General features: G+C 37.0%; 1 protein-coding gene across 4 annotated transcripts in view; it reads right to left on the reverse strand.

The window, feature by feature from the left end:
• NAALADL2 (N-acetylated alpha-linked acidic dipeptidase like 2) overlaps window positions 1-27,087 on the reverse strand; it is a 998,881-nt gene that overhangs the window by 338,076 nt on the left and 633,718 nt on the right. For all 4 annotated transcript variants that reach the window (XM_072620248.1, XM_072620247.1, XM_072620249.1 and 1 more), the window contains 4 exons: window positions 24,788-24,931; window positions 12,189-12,281; window positions 8,767-8,972; window positions 3,412-3,531 (listed from right to left, as the gene is read on the reverse strand). In XM_072620248.1, the coding sequence (XP_072476349.1) occupies window positions 3,412-3,531; window positions 8,767-8,972; window positions 12,189-12,281; window positions 24,788-24,931 (563 nt within the window). The remainder of the gene's footprint in view (window positions 1-3,411; window positions 3,532-8,766; window positions 8,973-12,188; window positions 12,282-24,787; window positions 24,932-27,087) is intronic.

Here is a 27,087-nt window from a genome sequence, read left to right on the forward strand (position 1 = left end):
CTAAAAGTCATGAAGTTGGTCACATTTCTAGGTAAAGCACTATAAGCTAAGGATATGGCACAATGATATTAATTCTATTATAATGTAATATGCTATATTAATATATAATATCAATTCTATATATTATAATCTTGTCTTAGATCATTGTACTGATCAGAGCAGTCAAGTCTTCCACAGCTGATGATCACTACAACATGGTTGTTCCTTTGCAAAATGATCTCCCTTTTCTTCTCATTTCTCTTTTCAGCTCATACAGATCTTGCCACATGTTTTTTGGGACTACCTCTTCATCATTTCTCATAAAACAGTAGTATTACGTCACAATCACAAGTCACACTTTGTTCAACCATTTCCCAATTGATATTAATAATATTAATATATTAACAATATAAATAAATAATATTATTATCAATTAATCCCTGGCAATTGCCAATGCTCTCCCTTACAACTCATGAACATGGGCCTCTATTTTGTCTCTTCATGTTCTTTCTTGTTTTAGGTGAAAGAAACTGGAGACAGCTATGACTTTGAGTGCTTCAAAGGTTCAGAGAGTGAGTTATAGAGTCTAGGAGCTGGGTTCATGCTAGCATTTGCTGAAAACCAATTGGTGAGGAGAGAGACTGAATGTGACTATCTTGTCTATCAGAGCAGTAGCAGAGTAGCAGATCTATACAATTACCTCTCTGCATTTGGAAGTAAACTTGGTGGGGTAAATCTAGGGAATTAAGTTTGAGCCCTTTTCCTCAGAGACCAAGATTGTGTAGGAGAGAATATATCCTCCCATTGGTTGGGGGTGTAAGGGAGGGGTAAATATCTGTACTTTTGTTCTAACTCTGTTTCTTTAGTAAATATTCATTGGTGCAAATTTTCTCTTTAAACCAAGTCATAGAGAAGTTTCACACATGAACAAACACAAATCAAGACCGACAATAACAATCAATGAAAAAGCTGCATCAGATTCTTCTTTCTCTGGTAACACATTTGGCCTGGGCAAGGAGCTTTGGCCTTGCTGTGCAGAGACAATTTTACAGATTTCTATAAAGAGTCATAAACATTACTGCTTTTGTTTCATTTGAATATATACATTCATACGTGGGCAAGATTCTATTTGCTTCAGATTTTTTTTACCTTTGTTTTGTATAAATATATTTATGGATTCTAGAAAAAAGGTGGGCTGATTTCTGAATTTATCATTTTATTTCTTGGATTCACTGAGTAAATTCGCTTTAAACAATTATTTACATCTTACCAGACCATTTTATAGGCATGAGGCATAATTATCACTGATATCCAGTCTTGGGGGAGTAGCAGCAACTCGTTCTTTATTTTGGTCTTTAACAATATCACACTGCTAAAATCTACAGAGTACATGTTTATGTTTTATATTATCATGAATCAAAGCTAATTTGGATTTTAGAATTCTGTGGCACTCCTTGGGATAAATAGGGTCACTCAAGTATCTTCCCACAGCAGGGCTTGGAATCATTTGTAGCAGGTCTGTCAATATTAATACTCCATTCAGTTTGTGAATTGTATCTTTTGCATTTTCAATGAGAAAATGAAATACTTTCAATTCATTTACGAAGGTAAACTGAAACTTGGCATGAGATTACAGTCTATCCTAGACACCCCCTGCCCCCAGTAAAAGTCATTAACATGGTCACATTTCTAGGTAAAACATGACAAGCTAAGAATATGGCACAATTTAATGAATTAATTGCTTACTCTGTGCCAGACATTGTGGTAGGCAGGCAAATGATGAGTAAACCAAGAAAGGAAAGAAAACCACATTCTACTTATGGGACACACTACATACAAAAGCAAATATAATAAAGTTAATTAGGAGAAGAAGAGGAAGAAATTAACAACTGGTGAGAAAAGGGAAGATTTCATGGTAAGACTGTATTTAATCTAGGTCTTTAAGGAAGGGAAGGTTTAGGAGATGGTGAGATGAAGAAGGATTGCATTATAGACATGGGAGTTTTCTGGGAAGGCAGATAGAAGAAGATATAGTTTTGAGTTGATGTGGAGAGGAGAGGGTAACAGTCCAGTTTGACTGCAATGGAGAGCTCTTGAAAAAAGAGAAGCATAAAATGACCAGGAAGGAAAGTGAGGAGTCAGACCCTAAGAAGCCTTGAATGCCAAGATGAGTAATTTATATTTTATCTTAAAGACAAGCAGGGAGCAAATGGATGCTGCCATTAAAAAAAAACAAAACAATATTAAGTAGCTTATAAATTCTAAAGCACATTTTATTATCCATTTAGTCAGGAATTTTAACAATGTCCATCAATATCTTTTGAAATGATCAGAATAGGAAATGTCCTGATAGCTTCAAATTAATTATTTAAGTCCCAGGTATACAAAGTATGTAAATCTTACAGTCCTCCACAACTTATAGAGTCTAAATCCTTGGCCCCTCGTCATGCTCACTCACATGTAGAGTGAGAACAGCTCCCTAAAAGAATGGTCTTATTTTCCTAAAGCTGGTCTTAACCTCAGGGGAAGCATCTTCAGCTGACTGCCTCTCCTCATTTGCCTCAAGGAAGGTAAATGAAAGTCAGTGAAATTGACACAGCCCACATAGCAAGAGAAATTAATTTACCAAGTTAGATGCATTGGCATAATTTAGGGCATCCACATTGGGGTTTGGCTGGTCTTAAATGTAGACATTTATCCACTTCATCTTTTTAAATGTCTTTTTTTATTGTATCACACATGCAAACGCTGCTGAAAACTATTAAACTAGAAAATATTTTACAAAAGTCATAAAATGTTGGTTTGCATTACATTTCAGGCAAGAATTATGGCTAATCAGAAGCCTAGCTCATTATTGTTTCATCTCTTGTTTGGTTTCTATATTGTAGCTTTGGTGGATTTTTGAAAAGGTCATTCCCAACCATGCCTTCATCTTTGGAAGGATCATGTCCCAGGGTCCCAGAACCCATAATTATCTCCATTCTGGGAAAGATGATACCTCCTGTGAAATTACAATTTAAATGTTAATTGATAAACAACCTTAAATTCATAAAAAATAATCTAAATAAAAACATGAATTCTATTATGTGATAGAGTTCTCTAAAATAGGCATGAAATGAATAAATTAAAAGATAAAGTGAAAAACTTTTAAGAGAAATCACAAAATATAAAATTTTAGATAGGTAACAGGTAATAGTTATTTTCCTCCTGTTGTCTTCAACATTTTTTCTAGCAATGTTTTTGAAATACTTTAAAAGTAGGATTGGAATATTTAGTTGAAGGTAATTAACCATTCACTCTCAACACCAAACGTACAACGAAAACATTTTTCTCTGTTTATGTAAAACAGACTCTGTGCCAGAGGAGAATTATGGGAGTGGGGAAAAGGTGAACCTTGTGTCAAAAAATCTGTAATAAAATCAGATCTCTTACCTCTGCTACCAGTTGTTGAAGAGAAGGAGACGCTATAGGATACAGACTTGAGTTACCCCTTATAGGGTTATGAAGGCTGACATAAGCCACAACATTTTTCTGAAGCACTTTCTTGAAATCCTGCAACAAAAACAAGTATCTATTTTTAATATAGACAATGAATCCAGTTTTCTTTCTGAAGTTTTGATTGGAAGCCTAATGTACTTTGGTTTATACCCTTTCTCCTACTTAGGATCATTGGATCCTTAGATATTGAATAGTACAGCCCCTTTATTCCACATTTGGGGAAGCTGAGGCCCCCACACAGGTGAATTACCTTGCCCATGGTCACACAGATGGTAACTGACAGGACCAGGACTCAAATGATAGGACCTTTATCTCCAAATCCAGTGCTATTTCCATTTATGTCTATTTATAACCTATTTTCAAACAATCTACATAAAATCCATTGAAGCAGCCTCACTTACCTTTACTCTTCCTTACAATGAACAAAAGTTTTCATTGTATTGCAGGTATGTTAATGGAGTAAAAATAGTCCACAAAAAAGGGGAAAAAAATCTATTTCAAAGGCAATATAATGAAAATTAATGGAGTAGAGCTGAGATGATGTGAGTTTTGGCATGATGTGAATTTGCCACCACCCTAGCTATGAGACCCTTGGTAAGTCATCTCCTTTCTCTATGTTCCAGTTCACTGAATGGGTGTTGCTTCAGTCAAAGCTAGAACTCCCTTATCTATAAAATGAAGGCACTGAATAAATTCTGTGATTTTTCTGATTTTATTACATTCTAAGAAGTATGCTTCAACTTGTGCCAAACAGAATACATCCTATGAAGTATGCTTTGACTTGTGCTTGAGAGAAGCCACATTTCACAAGCAGATAGTTAGACTGCTAATATACCTGAAATTTTAATCCAAGAATTTAACTTCAGAATGGAAAGGTCTATTTTCTTCAATAATATCATTAGTCTGATTATAATTGAGGTCGAGATGTGATAGGTCCAACCACGTTAGTGGTTCCAAAAATATGTTTTTTCTTTTGTAGTAACGAGCTCTTCTTTGTGCGAAGTAGCTCTTTAGATAGAGGAAAGGGGAGTAATAGTCTTTAATCCTCCCTTTTCTCTTCATTACCCAAATGCCTGATAATTTCTATTTTGTGATCTTAACATTAAATGAGACTACCAATTAGATTACTTATTCCAGTAATTGAAGAGTCTCCTTGCCCCCTGGAGTATGGGGTATGCCTTTGGAAATAGAGTTTGAAGGACAGATATTTAAAAGTATCTGTATTATTGGAAATAAAACCCTGATGGAGATATCTTCCCTAACTCTATTTTCCCACATAAATACCCCTTTAAAATTTTAAGTCATCTCTTCTAAGCTAGACTGAAATTTCATGCTTTAGCTTGTTTCTGTAATAATGACTTTTTCTTTTCACAATCTACTAATTGAAAACATGATGAACTCTCACCTACCTTAAACAAATAACCAACTTCTGTTATGGAGTTTGGGATGATTGAAGCTACCACTGGAGTAGAAATTTTTAGACAGTGTCAGACCCTGATCATGCTTCATCTGTATGTGCTATTGTACTAGCCTCCTAAACGATCTTTCTCTTCTCTCTTCTCCAATCCATTCTCCACACAGCTACCAAAACTAAATTTGGAAGGCATTTATTAAGCACCTACCCTGTTTGAGACCTCCAGCTAGGATCTGAGCCAAGAACTATGGACTAATCACATAGTATGAGGATAGTAGCATACTTCCCTGAGTAAGGAAGATAAATGTATCAGGGATTTATCAAGTACATTTACTAATGAGGAAGAAAATAATTCTTGTGAAGATATTGTGTAATGAGATTTCTACTCTAGAACTTAGACATAAATTTAGTCAACTCACTGATATCTGAATTACTCTAAATCTTGCTTTCAAGTTTATTGACCATTAGTACCTAATCTGTTTAATTATAACTTTGAGTTTCAAGAGATTTCAGTGTAAGTAGAATTAAATAGTAGGATATGACAAGTCAACACAGTTTTATGGTCTTTTCTGCTCCAGAGATGATGGATGATCAGAGAAACCAAACTAGGCTTGAGAGGTAGCATGCAGAATAATAATAGTAAAAAGGATTTATCTCCAGTACAAAGTGCTTTTGATTTAGGAATTTAAAAGGGAATAGAGAAAAGAAAATAGATGACATTCCAAATCACTATAACTTGGTTATCTTGATAATCAACAACTGAAACTATAAACATACCACAAGATGATTCTCTTAAGATCACCAATACAGCCTGAAATGTATTATGCATTTAATAAGATCAAGAGATAAATAGAAACAAGAGGGAGGTTAAGTGACTTGCTCAGGATCACACAAGTATAAGTTCCTGAAGCTGGGTTTAAATTTAGGTATTCCTGATACCAGTGCCAGTGCTCTATCCACCGTACTACCCAGTGCATTTAATAAATGCCAGTTGACTTATTGATATAGATTAGCCAAGGTAGCTGTTTGACATGACCAGTTCCTTCTTCATCAGTCCTCTTACATTTCAGGGAAGTTACTAATTTCAAGGACAACTCTATCCTGGTGAATCTCATCCATGTGCTGATCCAGGCTTGACTATGTTCTTTGTGAGAACCGTGAGAGTGAGGTCACCAGCTTCCAACTCTTTTCCTTTCTTATGACCTGCTAAGAATATCTACAGTGATTGGCCCTGGCTTATGTTCCTGTTGCAGCTTCATGTCACAGCATGATCTGTGTCAGACTGTTGCCCATGGTGGGGGCATGTCAGACCTCTACTAACTTGTAACACATTGCCTCCAGCTCGACCAGATGATTGGAAAATCCCTTCCAAGTTTAAATTAAAACACCCACATCCACACATACACTCTCCTCACTCACTCACTCACTCACACACACACACACACACACACACACACACAATTATAATTCTTAATTGGCACACAATCTCAATAGTCAGAAGTTTGAATACAGATTCTTAGAACAGACTGAGATGAAAAATTTCTGGAAAATAGGTCTTATGATAATAAAAAAAAAAACCCACTAGAAAAAGGTTGTTCTTTCTCAGTTGTTATAACTTTTTTCAATTGCAAGAGAAAGTTCCAAAGAAAACTATGTCATAAAAATGGTTGCTTGACTTTTCACATCTTCAAAGAAGAAGATTAAGGAGTAGAATTTTGAGAAGTTGGCTCCTTTTAACTGACATCTTCTATCTTAAGCACAACTTTATGAATTTAACCTGCTTTATCTTTTTTCTTTTATAATATTCAGCTGAATTAATTCTTTCAATATGGAACAACCATCAATCTTTTATTTACATAATCATTATATTCAAATGACCAAGATAGGACTAGATGAATTTCCATAACCAGAATACTATCTGTTAACTTTGAGACACTACTTTCCTCTAAATCAAAATGACATGTTGAGCAAAGGCACTGTTTAAATATATTCATTGTGTCATTCTGTAGCTACTGTAGACAAAAAGAAATTCACCTGATGGCTAACCTTTGGGCCTTTCCAAATATCTAGGTTTATTTTCAACTGATAAATCTATTGTCCAGTTTCAGGTTTGTACCTAAAAAACCTCTTTTTCTTGGTAACCAATTAATAAAAAATTATTCAACAAACATTGATTGATAAGCTTCTGTGAGGCCTTCACTATGGAAAATGCTGGGGAGAAAAAGACAAAAGTCTTTGACTTCAAGTAACTTACATTCTAACTTGGCAAAGGTTGGCTATCGTGACTGAGACAATGGGATAGGACCTTGTGAAACCTATTAGTGGGAGGGTTGTACTATCACAGACTGAGGACTAGATGCAATCTCAATGACTGAATAGTCTAACATTTCTAGTCCTTTTACAGATAGGGAAACTGAGACCCGCAAAGGTTATGCATCAGAGGTGGGAGATGAACCCAGGTCAAAGAATTCCCATCTTGATAAAATCATTTATCTTTTTAATGTAACAAAAGAAAATAAGAAATGTCCCACAAATATGTTTTTTTAATCTGATTTCTATTAATTTTCTTCTTAAAAAGCTGTGACTGTTAAAAGCTATAAACAAACGAGACAAAAAAGAATTCTGATCTAGACTGGATTGAGTCTCAATAGAGTTTTTTAAAGTAAAATTTGTTCTGCTAGTGTATATGTCTTCTACAAAATTTACAATTTTCTCCAAAATGTTGCATACTTAGCAACAATAATTGTAAAGAATTAAGAGAAATGTAGGAAGGCTTATACAAAGAGGTCCAAAGGGACGAAGGACCAAGAAAAAATACATATACAGCAAAAATAATTAATAAAACAAAGATGGAATTTTTAACATAAAATAAACAACCAGAAAATAAACTCAGGGTAAATACAATAGGCAATATCAGTATTGAAGTTTTATAGTTGAAGAACAAAGCATAAACTACAGAAGAGAAAAGTGATATCAGTCAAAACCACTCCATGAAGACTTATTGATTGTTTTCATGGAAATATTTTGTTGCGTGCAGGGAGGGTTGCTTGGATTTTCATAGAATTATAGATGTGGAAAGAAAGGCTAATCTGGTGCAACCCTCCCATTTTGCGGATTAGGAAACTGAGGCCCAGACTGATTAAGCCACTTGCACACTGGTAGTGAATGCCAGAGGCAGGATTTTTGTTGGGAAATGCCTAGTTAAAATAAAGTGCATTAATAGTTTTGTTTTTAAATAACCAAGAGGTCACAGAGCAGCAAAGAAAAAGATAAGAGAAAAAGCCATTTCAGCATTCATTTCATTACTTTGGGGTTTTTACATTTATTGATGAAGTGAACTTACCATGAAGTCTAACAGTCTCTCTTTATAAATGAGGAGCTTGAACTAACTTAAAGTCATAGATTAGTCAGTGGTAGGATCAGGATTTGAACCTAGGTCCTCTGGCTCAACATCCAGTGCTCTAACATGGCATTATACTGCCTCATATTATTGGAATTTTATTAAAAATGCCAGAGTGGACAGAGAGCAAGAAACACATGAACAAGAGAGATTTTGACTTCTAGAACAACATACTGTTGGAGCTAAGAGGGATGATAGAGTCCACACTTTTCATTTAACAGACAAGTAAAATGACATCCAGTTCAGATACATTGATTGTTTGAGGTAATAAAGGAAGTTAATGGTAAGCCTAGTACCATAATTTGGGTATCACAAATCCTGAAGAATATCTGGAAATTTTTCAAGGAATGTAAAGGCATGTCTGTACTGAGATACCCAAGAGGCATCCATTCCTTTGAATTCAACATGATTATTTTATATTATTTACTTTAGCCTAAGAAAATACAGAGTATACTCTCCCTAGATTCCTTTTTACCTCTGCCCATTCGTAGGAGCCAATGTTGCCAAATGCTGTTCCTCCCCATGAACAAAGGATGATGGTCCGGTCAGGTCGCCAGCCTCTTTTCACTTTTAACATCAAGGCCTGGATAAATGCTGTGATGATGGCAGTTCCACTGGCCCATTCTTGTCCATTGTAAATATACGGACTGTGATGGTGGCTGCCCACAACAACATACCGGTCTGGGGAAGAAATATTTTTACAAGTAAGCCTCAAGAATCAATTCATTGGCAGTTTATACTCTTTACTGGACAAAAGAGCAGTAATTGAGTTAATGTTTACCCCTACTATTTTCTGTCCATTCCCCTGGTCTCCACTGGTCAGTGTATATACAGCTGCAGGTAGAATAGAAGCCAGAATTAGGAGATCACACACTGTCCTTCGAAACATTCATTAATCAAACACACAAACGTAGCAGTGAAAACTTTTGTAACATTTTCTAAAAGTGTCATGGGAGGCGACCTATAAACAGCCTCTGAGTCTTCATAAAATATTAATTAACTGTTGCCTGATGGGTCATCTTTTTATGGAGATCTGGAAACATGGTCATTGTAATAAAAAATATCAAATAAAAATGGATTGTCTTATAAATTCCTTTCTCCCCTCAGGGTTAATTGGTTTTTGTAATGTAGCTTCACTGTTTCTCTTCTTCTCCTTGCTAAATAGGGGAAAAGTAGACATCCAAGGAATTTTAAAACATTTTTTTTTGATTCACTACTGGACGTATTCAGCATGTACAAGAGAGGGTGTACCTTGAGTAGGATTTCAAATCCCACCATTTACTGAGAGTGGACAAGTCATCTGATACCTAACTGACGACTGTTAGTTAAGTTGTAATTTGTCATGTTGGAGGGGCTGTTCCCACACTGAAAAATGAAATACCTTTGATATCTTGAGTTTATTTCAACCAACTCTCCAAAACGCATTGGGCACCTTTATATCTGATTTGATACATCTTCCTGGCTCGTGAACACATTGTTTACTTATGTTGCTGACCACAGTGCTAGATTTAGAAGGTTCAAAAAAAACTACAACATGGTTGACTGACTTTTGCTGTTATTGATTACTATTGATTCAAAGTCTAGTACAATATTTATTTGGCCAAGTGACCCTGAACTCCCCATGAGAAAGAACTCACACAGAGGTTCATAAGGTTTTCTGCTAATTCATAAGATCATAGATTTAAAGCTTGAAGAGATCTCAGAAGCCATCTAATCCATTCTCTCACCCTACACATGAAGAAACTGAGGTGCACAGAGGTGAACTCACTTATGCAGGATCATACAGTTAGCAAATAGAAGAGCTGAGATTGAAACCCAGGAAATATGACAAATCTAGTTCTCTTTCCACTATATGAGGGGTTTTTAAACTGAGGTCTCTGAACTCCCATTTTATAATATTCTGATTACTGCTTCAATATAATTGCATTCCTGCCTTACTTATATCCCTTTGTAATCTTAATACTTTTACATTTTGTAACATTAATCTTATCATAACTTCCTTTTTCTCCCTAGAACTCAGTTTTTTCATCTACAGGATGATCATTAATATTAAATTAATTGATAATTAATCCATTAAATTGTGAGCTCCTTGAGCACAGGAACTATCTTATGCCTTTTTTTTTTTTTTTTTTTTTATCCCAAGCACTTGGTATGGGGCCTGGCACATAGTAAGCACTTAACAAATGTCTATTGATTCACTCACTGAAAAGATAGCTTTTGAGGTCACTTCTGGCTCTTTATGCATTAGATACATAGATATAATAAAGCTCCGATGCTGTGATTAAGGAAATTCAGTTGACGCATTTTGGGTTAAGTATAATTTTCTATGTGTTTCTTGGTGGGAGACAGGGTAAAGTACTGTCATGTCTGGAGATGGGTGCTTATGTTACACTAAGAAATGGATTTTCCTCAGCTAACTTTCTCTGAGGTTCAAGCCTACAGCTATAAACCTCAGATTTGTAACTGGCATTGTGAAGGTTTTAATGTTTTATTTTATCTTCCAGATGTGCTCTAAATTTATGACTTAAGATTGTGCTTACTTTTGGTAAGCTATATATCAAAAAGTGTTGCAATATAACTTTGTGACTTGCTTTTATGTTCAAAGTTACTTCATTAGGACTTTACTAGAACGGGTACACAGACTGGTCATGTTAGTATTCTAATAAAGAAAAAGAATGAAGTTTTATGCCCTGCATAGTATTGACTATAATGTTGATTTATATCAGTTTTATTTGGATTTTTTTTAAAGATTAGACTTGAGTAGAAAACAACTTTTTCTTTTCTTCTCCCAAATGAGGATTATTTTCTCCTCTGATTTTCCAATGTTAACCGACAAATACTGTAAGGACAATAAATCCTCCTAATGCTTCAGCTAGAGAGTCTTCTGATGGAAAATCATTTTATTGAAATGGTTCAAATTCAATAGTTAAAATTGCAAGGACCATTTGTTTCTTATGTTTAAGATTGTTGATTCATTAAGGATACCGGCTCAAGGGGTGTTCAAGTTCCTTAACTGTAAGTAAATTTCAGAAAGCCCATTACTACCTCTGAGCTTAATAGATCTCCAAGAATGATACCACTGGACTGTTTAAAACTCAGAAGTCTTTATTCTTATAGATTAGGAGCATGGGGACAAACTGTATTGGTTTCAAATAAGGTAAGTTACTTTCCACTGTTAACCTAACCAGCACAGAACAGACGACAGAAATATTCAAAGTAAATTGTTGATTATACCATAAAGGAAGGGCACCAAAATAGCTACAAATGAATCTGCCTCACAATGTGTTGTGAAAGAATTATTCTTTAGATCTTTTATTATACTAATATGTGGCACTTATGCATAGAATTTTGCAAAGCATGAAACATTAAAATATTTGAGCTTCATGGCAACCCTGTAAAATAGGAGTATTATTATCATCTTTTTTGCTGTTTTGTGATTACTCTGTTTTTTATTTTTAATGTTTAGATTCTTAATCCATGTATATTTTCAAATACTTACTTAAATGTTTATTAAGCTTCTACTATATGAGGCACTATGTGACAGGTATCAGGAGGTTATGAAGATTAAAAATGACGTAGTCATTATTTGCCCTCAAGAAGTATGTTCTCTGCTGGACAGTCTAAATCCCAGTCAGCATGAAACTCATTGGATAGTCTTCCAGAGATATTATTAAAAGCCAATGTCTTTAAAGTGTACAAAGACATACCCATTAAAATTATCAAAGTAAAGAGCCATCATTCCATATAACAAAGAAACAAAGGAAAGATTAAATTTTAAAGTCATCTGATTCTAATAACATCTAAGTTGGGCTATTAAATTATAACATATGTAGGATTTACAATTATCCTATGTTGCCCTATAGAAATTTCAGTTCATCACTGCTTAGTTCTACTTACCAGGAAATGAAGCTCCTTTGAGATAGCCAACAACGTTGGTGAGTGTCTTGTATTCCATGACTGTCTGAACTTTCATTGTGACAATTCTGACTTCTAGAAGGGAAGATGCATCAAAAGGGTAATTTTAAATATAGTTTTCCTACTTTTGCTTCCATTTTCTTTATTTAAATGCTTTCCTTTACTCAAAACAAGAATGTGTAATAATATCTCATGTAACCAAGTTCAGCGACGAAGGTGGCATGCCACCTAAAATTTAATTTTCCAGGTAACTTTAACCACTTATCTTAACAGCACTTTTTAAAACAGAAATATGTCATGTTAAAAATTGCAGCAAACTCAACTCAAACACAATGATTAATCAGTCTAGATTCCAGATGACTAATGTTAGAACAAGCTTCCTTCCAAGTGGTGACTGGCCACTTTGACAGACTATCTTCAATCATTCTTGCTGTATCAGAGTTTTATTTAACTGTTGTTTATTTATTTATTCATTTGTATTTAAAAGAGATTACTGGGAAGAAGAGAAAAGAGTGATCACTAGAAAGGAATTATGATATGAAAAACAAAATGCATTAATAATAATTATTAATTAAGTAATAAAAGTATATGTTTCTGTTACTTAAAATGGAGCATACTAAATCTATGGAGAGGCAATGAATTGTAGCAGGTAGAGATCCTGCTTCAAAGTCAGAAATGTCTGGGTTAAATTCCCAACTGTGATATATATATATACACATATACACACACATATACATATGTACACACATGCATATACATATGTTTACATACATATGTATATATACATATATACATATACACACATATGTGTGTATATATAGATATAGATATATATAGTCTGTGTGACCTCAGGCCAAGTCCTTAACCTCTCAGTAACTAGACACCTCGTATTTCCTCTTTCTGCCTTCCCTGTCTCCCTCATCTTGAGGCTAGTGGCACTCAGTCACTTATTGCCTGTATCTAAAAGTACCTCCTTCCTCGACAAGCCAATCTGTGGCATCTAAACTGATATAGAATCAGAAATAAGATGAAGGTGCTCATTAAATTGTAAAAAGAAAAAGAAGAGCTAGGTTCTACATGAGGGTCTGAATGACTCTTCTGTGAGAGGCTCCTTTCTGGGTAACAAGAACAAGATTTGTCTCATGGCCTTTGATAGATCTATTTTCATTCCTTATCTCCCTCTCTGATTTACATTGTATTATTTATTTATTATTATATTTATATTGTATATTTAGAAGCTTTTTTCTCCTCACTTTGGGGAGACCCTAGATAAAAGGATCAAACCTGGAACCTTTCAGAAGCAGTTTAAAATATCAAAACTATATTTATATGCATGGCGTGTTCATTCCAGGTAGCATCTCCCAAGCCTATATTCATCGAATATTATTCAGTCTTAAGAGTAGCAAGATTTAATGACCATTTTGGATGTGAAGTATGACTTCAAGCCTCCAAAATCTGTTCTTTTCCAGAGAATTCTTATACTTATGTGGGCTGAGGGGGTTTAAGAATCAAAGATATGAAAGCAGGTGTCAATTTCTGCTCCTATTCTTCAGGTGTGGAGGTGTGGTACTGTATGGCAGCTGCCAGTCTCGTGTTTCTGATTCTGATTCTTATATGCCAGTTCACACCAAGGTATTTGGAAATTCTCCTCTCTCTAGATGCTCCGTTCCTTCTCAAATCAGACTCAGATTAACAGGAAGTCACTTTAGTGTTTGAGCAGAAAGAAAACCAACAAATCCTGCTACCAGAACAGATGGAGAGCTGAGCCACGGATGGAATCTATTTGTTTGACCAGCTCTGTCACAAGCTCTGGAAGCAACATGGGAACATAAAGGAAAAATGAAATTGATATATGAGAGTTCAAATAATATGGCTTTTTGGTAACACAGGCCAGAGCCTGTGAAGAATTAAAAATGAAAACCACTCACAAGGCAATGTCAGGGGGAGGATAACTGTAAGACATATAATCAAAGAAACAGAAGAATGACAAAGATGGCTGGTTACGTGGTGAGGGATAACCAGGGAACAGCCTGTATGTTCCACTGGTATCCCAGTGATGCCAAGACAAAGCAAGGAAGCCTACCTCCTGAAAGAAAAGAATTTCCTTCTAACAGAGAAAGAAATAGTTGAGAAAAAATATTTTCAGGAAGGAATTACAAGGCCAAATATATACTCCTTGACAGGCAGCTATGGGGGCTGTGGGTAGGGTTCTGGATGTAGAGTCAGGAAGACCTGAGATCAAATCCAGTCTCAGACATTTACTAGCTGTGTCATCCTGGACAAGTCAATTAACCTCTGTCTATCTCAGCTTCTTCAACTGTAAAATGAGGATAATAATAAAACCTAAATCCCGGGGATGTTGTGAGTATCAAATGAAGTAAAATTTGTAAAGCAGTTAGGACAATGGCTGGCACATAGTGGGATCTTAACAGATACCTGTTCCCTTCTCCCAGTTCACCCTCTGTTTGGCATATAAAATTTATCACCATCTAGTTCCTTCCTACCTTTCCAATCTTCTCTTATAGTACCTCTTCTCTCTCCTTCCCCACACTCCCAAATATTCTACAGCCCAGCAATAGGATGCACGTTGTTTCACACCAAAGATACTGGTCTTTTATTGACTGTTTCCCATGCCTGGAAAACACAACACCCCAACTCCTCATCTCTTATAATTCCGAGTTTCCTTCAAAACCCAAATCAAATATTTCCTTCTATTCAAAGCCTTTCCTGATCCCTTCAAAGATGCTAAAACCTTTGTGCATGCCCTGCAAAAGTACCCTGCATGCATTTTGTATAAATTCTGAATGTATCTATATCTATCTATCTATCTATCTATCTATCTATCTATCTATCTATCTATCTATTATCTGTCTGTCTATCTATCTATCTATCTATCTATCTATCATCTGTCTGTCTATCTATCTATCTATCTACATGGAAATGTTATGTACTGTTTTAGAAGAGTGGGCAGGCATCAGCTGATATCATTCTGGCAAGATGGGGATCAACTGGGCCTTACAAATGTCTTACTATTGCTCCCTAGGGTGTACCAGTTTTTGACATCGGTCCTTCTGCTATGTTTTTTGGACCCCTGTGCTTTTCCATCTGACTTGTGGTTGTACACTAAAGACTCTTGGTCTTTATCATTGAACTTGTATACAAATGTAGTAGTCCTAACCAGCAGGCCTTTCCATCTTCCCTGTAACTGATTCCTTGACTCAATGCCTCTCCCCAATAAGAGCATGAGACCTCAGACAGCCTTATTTCACTTTTAAATTGTATTTGTATCGTCATGCTAGCACAGCGTTTGGCGTGTAGTAAATACTTAAATTAGGCTTTTTCATTCAATTCCATTCCATTCCACTATTAAATATTTGATGAATTGGAAAAACACACAAAACAAAACTGAAGTCACTGAACCTTGTCTCCTTCCCCGTCTATGTCTATGGATTGTGTTGCTTGATCAATTTTGACCTCCTAAGCTCTGGGTGATATCAAATAACAGAAATGTATTTGAAAGTGACAGCCCTTTGTATCTGATGAGTCTCAACAGAAGTACAGGGCTTCCCTCTAAAATATCTGAAATGAAGGTTTTCAATTTTAAGTGACAGAAATACTCAGAGGTTTCTTCGATCAAATATACTAAAAGATAAAACTTCACTTCACTTAAAGATGTGTGACAACACAAATCTCACTTCCCAATGCCATTCCTCTGAGGGAACAGCTCAACTGTCCTGAGAACACTCTCTCTAGTCTTGATCTTTTCCAAAGCTACGAGAAGAAATATTTCATGAACTACATCCCACAACTGCTGTTTCTGAGGTGTGACAACAGCAAAGGTTTATGTCTTCATAAATGTCTTCGTTTAACAGAAGACATTCTCTTTAAGAAAAATGCTGGAGGTTCTTTAATGTGGCACAGTATATTGTGTTAATTACTTTATATCTTTTCTATATTCCCTGCATACATCTTTAAATGGGAAAGAATGAGAAGTGCTCAAATTCAGCCACAGAGAAACAAGCAAGAGCAATTAATAAGACAATATTATGAAGATAAATACGTTAAGATATTACAAAAATAAATATGCTTCTAAAGAGTAATTTAAAGTCTAGGTTGAATACTACATTTCCAACTCCTAAATAATTCACTGTGGGATTTTGTAGTGAAGAAAATAATGCCATTTCTATTTCTTTCTCTCATCACAATTAACATAGAGTGCCTTAAAGATATTCTCTCTCGAGCCACCCAACTATGTGAAGTAGATACTACACATACTGTCCCCATTTTACATGTGAGAAAACTGAGGCTTGGTGAGTTAGTCATGGTCACAGAGCTATTAGAGGTTAGAGGCAGGAAGTGAGAACAGATTCTATTGGTTGTATTAAGAAAGAATAAAAGTTAACATTGGTAGAGTGCTTTAAGGTTAACAAACTGCTTCACAGAAACCCTATAACAAACATGCTATTACTTTTCTAACAGATAAAGAAACTGAGGCTCAGAGATGACTTGATTTTGTTCATATGCCATAGCTAATGAGGATTGGAGTCACATTTGAACACAGGTTTTATGAGCCCTGAGGTATAGACTCTTTCTGCTATGCTTCTGTCATTACTTTTCATCATAACATTGAACTTCCTCAGAGACAGGGGGGATATTTTTTAAAAAGAAAAATAAAAAATAAACCACCAACAACAAAAACAGCTATCCTTCCTCAGAACCAATTTAAAAATGAGCTGTCAAAAGGGAAGTCATCTTTCAAAGCTGCCCCAAGTTCCCCAGGTGATTCTGGGGTCCCAGAAGTGACATTAGTGCAGCCTCAGCTGGCTGATTGTCCCAGGCTCCAGAGGCTTCCAGGTCAACCCTAGCAGTGCAGGCTGGTGCTGCCTTTTGAGTGCTGGGATGGCTAAGTTTTGGGAGACCCATTGCAGGGGTGACTTTCGAGGAGGATTTCTCTTTTTTTGCTGTAGCAACTTGTGAAAGCCATTTGTTAAAGCTTAGAATCATTATAGCTTTCCTCAGGTAGAGGGAGCCTGAACCCACACTGGTGAAAACATAGATCCCTCTATTATTAAAATATGACTATTAGAACGGTAATAAAAATAACAAACAAACTCTGTCCAGAAGATCAAGAATGGCAAGTGTATTGAAAGAAACCTGTCCTACAAAAAGACACTGGATGTGTGACATGGCGAGAATTATGGACCAGTTTAAACAAGTATACAAAACTGTGGAAATCTGAGTGTTGAAACTGGCTTCCCTGAACCTGAGTTCAAATTCTGGCTCTTCTGTTTACTGAGTGTTGAAACTGGCTTCCCTGAACCTGAGTTCAAATTCTGGCTCTTCTGTTTACTATCTGCATAACCTCTGACTAGTGACTTAATCTCAGTTTCCTCATATGTCAACATAAGAAGGATGGATGAGATGACTTCTAGGGTTCCTTCCAACTCTAGAGCTCCAATCCTCTGATCCTATGGAATATAAAATGGCAGATTTAGAGACTGATTGAAAATCCAATGGTTGATGTAGTTATCTAGCTATTTGGATTAAAGATGTACATGAAAAGAATAGTTATTGGAGCCCTCTCATTACAATGGAAAAGGAATCAAAGCTGAAGAAAGACAGAGGAGAGGAGAAGAGAGGAAAGGAAGAGGAAGAGATGGAAGAAGATGATGAGGAAGACAAGGAAGGGAGGGAGAGGGGAAGAGAGAGAGAAAGGTAGGAGTGAGGAGGAAGAAATGTTATAAATACCTTGAAGAGAAGGTCTAGAATATGTGTTTACAAGAGTGTGAAAGCCATTCAGAGAATACAAGTTTAGTGTACAGAGTGAGGGATCAGTTGAAATTAGAGAAGATAAATTTGTCATGAAACCAGTCAGCATAGATATGGTTGTGTGAATCCCTTCAGTGGAGTTCAACAGCTTATGAACAGAAGAGGAGAAGGGAGAGAGTTTAGGTTAATCCAGTGTTGGGGTTTATAAAGGAATGATCAGTAAAAGACAAAGAGAGAAGAGACTCAAAAGGAGAATACCACATCAGGTTAAACTGGCTAATTCTAGGGTAAAGCTTGTATTAGAAGTGAAATGAGGTGTGAGCAAAAGCGATGACCTGGGAAGGCATAGAAGAATTGAATGTATGCAGGTTGAGAATGAGGATGGAGACTACATTTAGAGGCATAAAGCACAAGGAGGGGTGAAAGGAATGAAGTTTCTATTGGGATAAAGGATTTCAAAATTATAAATTATGAAGGGGGAACATGTGAAGATGTTCCCAAATATGTTTATTTTTTTCATATTTCAAGACCACTTCAATCTGTCTTAAAGCTCAATGGACTGTTTGGGTGTAGAATGTTTGCTCGCCTACCATTCATCAAAAAAAAAAAAAAAAGTCCCAGTCTTCTCCTGCACTGAAATTTCTGGTTAATGGCAATTTAAATATTTCCTGAAATGCTTCTTGCCTATTAGTTTTGAGCTCATCACTCCCTGTCAGTTTAGTGTAATCATTTATCCATCTGATGTTCCAAAAGCTGAGCCCAAGTAATATCAAAACATGCTGTTTTATTTTTTTTTAAGCAGCAGCAGTAGACCGACTAGGCTGACAGAACTGTAAGTCAGAATACCTCCAAATAGGTCAAGGATATAATTTATTCTTGAATTATATGGTTGGAAATTTAATTTTTGCTTAAGAGTTTACTGAAGTGTGAATAGAAAACAAAGAAAGAAGCTATATGTGGATATCCTTTTATGTGAAATATACATAAAATGACTTGTACAATAACTTGTCACAGATGATGAAAAAATACCAGGAGGTTTCAGCAACAGAAAACCTGACCTTCTCTCCCTCATGAGGGACCGATCATCTGCACTGAGAGCCTTATGTTAATTTGATTCATTTCTAATTTCTACTCCCAGGTAGTCATTGCTAGATTAAAAATGGCCACTCTTTTTATCATTATAGATAAGGGTCTCCACCCAAAGTTGAGATAAACTGCTGTGGCAAACTAGTATACGTATGTGTGTGTGACATATATACACATATATATGTATATATGTGTGTATACAGACATGTGTTTGTATATATGCATATATACACAAACATATATACACACATATGTACATATATGTGTGTATGCACATACATTTAAGTACTTACATATGCATATTTTGCATCTTTATTGAACTTCATGGACATAGACTGACAACAAATTGATCAGTTGAGAAAACTGGAGAACACTGAGGATTCATATGCTCAGGCAAATAGAGTGAAGTCCATGTGCAGGAAATTGATCAATCCAGACAATTTATTCTTGCCCTTTCCATCATTATCATTCTCTCCTTCCTGGCTCTTTTTTCTCAATTCTGTCTTAACTATCCACATAATTGTTGCCCATCCCCTCCCCTCCCACCTTCCTTCTTCTCTTCTACTCAGTTTCATGAAGATCTTTGTTCTGTTTTTGTGTGGGTTTTTTGGTTCCTGTAGGGAAAGGGGATAAGCATTTATTAAGTGCCTACTATGTGCCAGGCACTATGCTGAGTGTTTTACAAACATTGCATCATTTGATCTTCACAGCAACCCTGTGAAAGTAGGTGCTATTATTACAGCCAATTTATCATTGAAGAAACTGAGGCAGGTAGAGGTTAAGGGACTTGCCCAGGGTCACATAGTTAGTAAATATCTATGGACATACAACTCACATTTTCATGAATTCAGATCCACCAAGTTATCCATTGTACCAGTCAGCTTCAGATAACTGATTCTGAATACAAAGTTTTGAATGAGTAGGACAGCAGTCCATTTATTTGTACTGGCTTTCTGGTTTCCCAGAATGGACTGGAGGATTCAAAGTTGCATTCTACTAGTTAAAGAAGACAATTTCATCTACATTTTGTAATGAAAGTTTCATTTTAAAGCATAATTCATAACATTAGTTTTTTCACATCAAATTCTATTATACTTTCAAAGTAGTAGAATTTAAAATTGTGTAAAACATAATTATATACAAACATAAAAATACACTAAGAAAAAAATTACCATCTTTGGCTTAAATATTTGTAAGCCTATAACTAAACCATTTTTTCCTATTATTCTTCTCCATGTTTATATATACACACACATGTATATATGCATAAATACATATATATGTTTGTCTATATGTATGTGTGTGTAGTTATTGTGCTTGCTCAGCCATTCAGCCACACACAACTTGGGACTTCATAGACTTTGACATGCCAGGCTCTTTTCTCTTCCACTTTCCCCCAGAATCTGTCCAAGCTCATGTTCATTGCTTCCATGACACTATCTATCCATCTCCTCTTCTGTCATCCTCCACCTTTTGCCTTCAATCTTGCCTATTAGGGTGCTTTCAGTGACACCTGACTTCTCATTATGTGACCAAAGTATTTAAACTTCAGTATTTGTCCTTCCAATGAACAGTGTGAAATAATTTCTTTAAGTACTGAGTCATTTGATCTACTTGCTGAGAGACTTTAAAAGTCTTCTCCAGCACCACAATTCAAAAGTATCAGTGAAGTGGTGCTCAGCTTTTCTCACAGATCAGCTCTCATAGCCATTCATTACTATTGGAAAGACCATAGCTGTGACCACACAGACCTTTGCTGACAACATAAGGTCTCTGTCCGTGCACAGGCGTGTATACACAGATAGATATCTTGATTTATTTATATATTTAGGAAAATTTAAAAAAAATTAATTGTATTCAACAACAACCAAAAAATCCCCAACAAACTATGAAATGAATAACTTCTAAAAATATTTTAAAAATATTTCCAAAAGATTGTATGGTAGATTAATTTAAAATTGCCTTAAATTTATTTTTGTTTAGGTTTTTCAGTCATGTTGAACTTTTTGTGACCCTATTTGGGATTTCCTTGGTAAAGATTCTGGAGTGGTTTGACATATCCTTCTCCTGTTCATTATACAGATCGGGAAACTGAGGCAAACAGTTAAGTGACTTGCCATGGGTCACAAAGCTAGTAAGCATCTGAGACTGGATTTGAACTTGAATGTTCCTGACTACAGTTCTATCTACTGTGCCACCTAGTTGCCCTGCCTTCAATTTAATAACCCAAATATACAAATGACTCAAGCATTAATTCAGTCATCTAAATCACAGAGTTAAAGCATTTGAGATCTGGAAGGGATTCGGCGGCCTTCTGAGGATACTACGCAGGAAAGCAGTCTCTGCTGTATAACATAGCCACCAAGTGGTCAGTCATATTCTCCTTGAAGGCTTCTAAGGAAAAGAAACTCCCTACTACTCAGGGTCACTTATTCCACTTTTTTATAGTTCACAATGTTTGCTATCTCACCCACCCTACCCCCATTCTCCTTATACCTCTTGTTCTCACCACAGTAGTCAAATCCACACTACTACTGCTTCTGGAATGGGTATCTTATGTTATCTGCTCAACATCCCTGTGCTTGCCCATATAAAAACTTTTCTTCCTGACTGCCAATACCTTATAACTGTTGTCTACCCCTATGGGATCGTAAACTCCTTAAGGACAGGGATGTGGGATTTGTATTTTCATCATCATTCTGACATGCAGTAAGTATTTTATTTTTTAATTAAATGTTTTTACTAGTTAATTCATTCAGAAGTTTTTGCTTGTTTTCATCAGATTTAAACTTGTTTCTTTGCAATTTCTGCCCATAGCTCTAGGTTCAGCTCTTTGATGCCAAAAATAAAAAACCTTTCCCTGCTTCTGAATAGTCTCCACCCAAATATCGGAATGCTAAGTCTTCTCTTTTCCAGTTCCTCTAACTCATCTTTATATGGCTGGAACTCAAGGCCCTGGGACATTGTGGTTACTGTTCTCCCAACATTGTCCCTCTCCTCAAAATGTGGGTCTGAGAACTGAAGACAGTTCTTTAGAAGCTATCCTGTTAGGACCAGTGAGATTGTCACATTGTTCTATTCCTAGGGCCATAGCACAGTAGGACTTCCCTCCACGGTAGGATTGGTTTAGAGGTCATCTGGTCCAATCTTTCCATTGTAAGGATGAGGAAACTGATGGCAAAATGTAACTTGGCCAAAGTCTCCCAGCTGCTAACTTGTAGAACCAAGATTTGAAATTATCTTCCCTGTAGCTCCCAGTTCTTTCCATTCTCCCACCTCCCATTCCCCACCCAGATGAAATGATTGTTCCACAAAAGCCTTAAAGACAAACATTTTTGGCTTTGCACAAGAGGGATTATTGTACATCCTTGAAAACACCAGGAGGAAAACAGATGCAGTTCTCTACCTGGAGAATATGCAGGGTGATAACTGCCAATATTTTTTAACAAAAAGAACTTGGGGGGTTGGTCACACTGCTTCCACACCTGGTGGAGAGTCAAGCCATCACACAACATTGTAGAAATAGTCTTTCATCCCACCATAATCTGGAGGTCCACCATCTCCGCTCGGTTCTAACCTTACACACGATGTATTTTAGTGCTTTGCTCAAATCAATAATGAGTTTGTGAGGGTAATAACCTGTATGACTCTGCAAGGTCTGAGCAGGGAGTTATCCTGAGTCCAGCCCTGTCTCACAGGCCTCCTCCAAGCATTCTTTCTGATGCCTTCCTTGCCTTCCAGAGAGCACAGGGTTCAGATACAACCTGTGTGTAGATGCCCCAAGTCTGAGCAGAAAAATATGCTTCATTCTATAACAAACAGAAGTAAATATAACAATATATTGTGTGTGTGTGTGTGTGTTTTAGCTGCTTTTTAGAATCCGAATGCTGATGCTTGAAGCAGAAATGAGCTCGGAGTCATGCCTTTCTTACTATTACAAGAAGTGGGGCTGCTTCGCAGCCCCTCAGTCAGCAAGGCCTGACAAAGTGCACTACGCTCAAGCGATATCTCCTGGGTGACGATGCAGAAAAAACAGAGGGATTTTTTAGTCAATTGAAGGAATTATGCTTTAACGCTATCTACTAAAAGACTCCATGCCTCAGCTCCCAAACTCCCCACTACCCACTGAATTGTGAAAGGAGGGGGCTGCTAGAGCTGAAATCCAGACCCCATAAAACTAAGCAGATTTCCATAAAAACACACACACCACTGCTTCATCTGCAGAATTGGGGGGTCTGGGGGCAACTTATGGCCCTTGGAGTTGGGTTCCTTCTCAGCTAGGGCAGATACCAGGTGTTTCTTCATGCCATTTCCCCAAATGTGTCTTTTGTAGAATAACAGAACAGGGCTGTGGGATCACCTCAGTCAGTCAGCGAGTGTTGTTAAATAACTAGGTATTGTGTTAGATGCTGGGATACCAGTACAAAGAAGAAAACAGCCCTCTTTGTAGGAACTTATATTCCATGGAAGGAGAAAGCATGTGTCTACATATAAATGAGTGTACATATGGTATATATTATAGATGCATACATATAAATGTGAATATGGCAGTTGGGGGCACAGTGTCTACAATGCCAGGTCTGGAGTCAGGAAGACATCTTTCTGAGTTAAAATCCAACCTCAGACATTTACTAGCTGTATGACCCAGGGCAAGTCACTTCAACCTGTTTGCCTCAGTTTCCTCATCTGTAAAATAAGCTGAAGAAGAAAATGGCAGACCACTCCAATATCTTTGTCAAGGAAACGTCAAATGGGGCCACAAGGAATCAGACACAATTCAACAACATATACATATATACATACACATGCAAATCAACTCAGCCACACACACATATGTATGCACACCGAACACACATGTTACACACAAACATGCATGTGTAAATATTTGCATGTACACATTCACATACATATCAGAGTGGATGAAATCACCAAGAATAAAAGGTAGGAAGATCAGAAAATCTAACAGACGTAGGAATAGCTACTGCCTGGAGAGTGATGTGTGTGTTCGTCCTTCGTTGCTGAGGAAGGCCATGCCATCAGAGAATGATGACATGACTTGCACTTGACTTTGTTTTGAATGAGGGAGGGCTGTGCAGGTCACCAGCCTCACTTTCTCCTCCTGAACATCTGAATCCAGTGACCAGATATTCATCGGGATGACTGGAGATGACCCAGGATGAGGAAATTGGGGTTAAGTGACTTGCCCAAGGTCGCACAGCTAGTGAGTGTCAAGTGTCTGAGGTGAGATTTGAGCTCAGGTCCTCCTGACTCCTGCACAGGTGCTCTACCCACTGCACCACCGAGCTGCCCCAAGAGTGATGTGGAGGACAGATTTAGATAAGGCGTGGGCCTTCAAGGTTAGTGAACAATCCTCATAGGATCCTGAAGCTACAAGAGGCCTCTGAGATCATCTACTCCAACCCCCTTATTTTATCGAGGAGAGGTCTGGTGTCCACACATATTAAACCATGTCCAGGGTCACACAGAAAGTAATCACTGGAGGCAAGATTTGTAGCTAGGTCTTCTGACTCTAGAGTCAGGAATGGAGAGTGACCTATGCAAGGTCATTAGCTAGTGAACAGCAGAAGCACGCTCCAGATTCAGTTTCTCTGACTCCCCCTTTAGCCCACATTGCCCTGTAAAGGACTCTCCTTCCCTGGCTGGGCTATTTTAGAAAAGCAATCTTGAGTGCACAGACAGGATACAGACAGACAAGGCTGGCTTACCATCATGGGGGAGCTGCAGAGGCCTGCAGGTATCAGGCTGATCCCTCTCCATGGGCGAAGCAGAAAGTTTGGCAGCAAGAGACGCAGAGATGGGTTGTACCAGCAAACGCGTGAGGTCAGAGCGGCTTTCTCTGGAGCTTCCATCTGTATTAGGAAAGGCAGGAGGACATGCTCAGGAAGGAAAAAGCACAAAACGTTCTAGAAAGGTCCTGCACAGGAAATCACTATCTTAGGGCCATAAAGCATAGGTCAGCGGTCACGTGACATTCTTCTCTCAAATCATCAGGCTACAGAAAGGCAGGCAGCAGCTATTTGCCCTTAACTCAGTTTCTAGGACTCAGTTTCCTCATCTGTTGGGTCCTAGCAACATGACAAAGCTTGGAGGCATTGGGGGTGGGAGCAGGAGATTTGATTTCCAAAAGATCTATGTGTTTGAAAGTACAAAGAAGAAGTTGGGATCACTTGTGCTCCAGAGACCAAAGAAGGCTAAAAGGACCCGAAAAGACTTGGTAGGATTCTGCATATATCCTGAGTCAAAAAAGGAGATTTCACACACACACACACACACACATGTACCTATTACACACACGATTTATATGTGTTTATATGTGTACAAATATATGTGCATATATGTATCTCACTTCTCTCCTTCCCCCTGCTCCTTCTACCCCCATCTTTTTTCTCTCTGGATATGTATGTGCACATGGACACATATGTGCAGTACATATACACATATGTGTACACATATACATGCATAGACAAACCATGCATATATACATACACATATGTATACGCATACACATGTACATGCATACACACATATATAGGTATCTGTATACATATACATATAGGTGGGTGCATCAAGCAGCCCCTTGCTTCTTTGAATATGGGCCAATATTTCCCCAGCACTTTTACTGGGGTAAACATTACTAAAATTTTTGAATAACTTAATTTCACTAGCTATAAGGGGTGAGGTGTTGCACACAACTATGATATAGGCATCAGAAGACAGGCTATATACAAATGAGAAAATAAGTTATAAAAGTGTTCTCCTAATTTATCACCTGAAAACTACAAGGCTGGAGAAAATGCTAAGTGTCTAGATTTTAAAGTTTATGGAAGAAAAAAAATCCCTCTCTAAGGAAAAGGAAGAGTCACTCCTAAGAAAAATGAATTCTAGCTCTTTCTCCTGCATTGGGGTGAGGATCGTTTGTACTATAAGCTTTAATAGGTCCATACTTTGTAGGAGAACAAAAATAAATCAATTAAATTCAATAAGCATTTATTTATTAAGCACGTATTAAAATATTTCAATGTTGTAACAGAATAACACATTTCAATTTAATTCAATTTGATAAGCACTTACTGTGCATCAGACACTAGAAATACAAAAGCTAAAAATAAAATAAATTAAGCCTTATCCCAAGAAGCTTAAATTATATACATTTTTATAAGCCTTTGTCTGCAGCAACTCTAGTAAGAGGACAGTACAATCATTATTTTGCTGATTTCTGTGATAAAGAAGTTACCATTCAGAGAGCTTAGGTGATCCAAACTCTTCCACTTTTTAATACCTGTTTAACCTTGGGCAAGTGATTTCACTTCCATTGCAGTCAGTTTCTTCATTAGTAAAATGACAGCATTTCAGATTAGATGGTGTCTGAGGTCCCTTCTAGCTTTACTTCTGTGATCTTATCATCCTGGACTTTTACACAAATTCAACCGTTATGCATAAGCACCAATGCTCCAATCCAGCTTTTTCCCCATTCTAAGAGGGAAGACTTGTCCCTGGGTCTCCCTGAAGCTTTGGAGACATTTCCTTTTCTCTCTCTCTGATCTACATTTCAACTTCTGGCAACTAGATTTTGTGTCAGACTTCTAACAACTAGATTTTATATGATGTGTGTTAAGAAAAATGAGACTATTAACAATATGAGAATCTAATACCAGTGATGTAATAAATGAAAAATCAAAAATTATATAATACATATACAAAGTCATATATGGGTGGTCAAGATGACCTATATTATAACCCTTGCTATGTAGGAGGTTGAAGCTGATGGGATCATTTGAGCTCAAGAGTCCTGAGCTGTAGCGAACAAATCCTATCAGATATCGGCACTAAATCTAGGACCAATATGATGTGCCTCTGGGAGCACGGGAACTAAGGAGGGAAGAAGAGGTCCAAGTCAGAAATAGAACAGTTCAAAGATGCCACGCCAGTCAGTAATGGATCAGGTCTGTGAGTGGCCACTGCACTGCCAACCTGGGTGAGAAATAAAGACCCAGCCTCGAACAAC

This window comes from Notamacropus eugenii, chromosome 6, assembly GCF_028372415.1.
Source record: "Notamacropus eugenii isolate mMacEug1 chromosome 6, mMacEug1.pri_v2, whole genome shotgun sequence".
Taxonomy (NCBI): Eukaryota; Metazoa; Chordata; class Mammalia; order Diprotodontia; family Macropodidae; genus Notamacropus; species Notamacropus eugenii.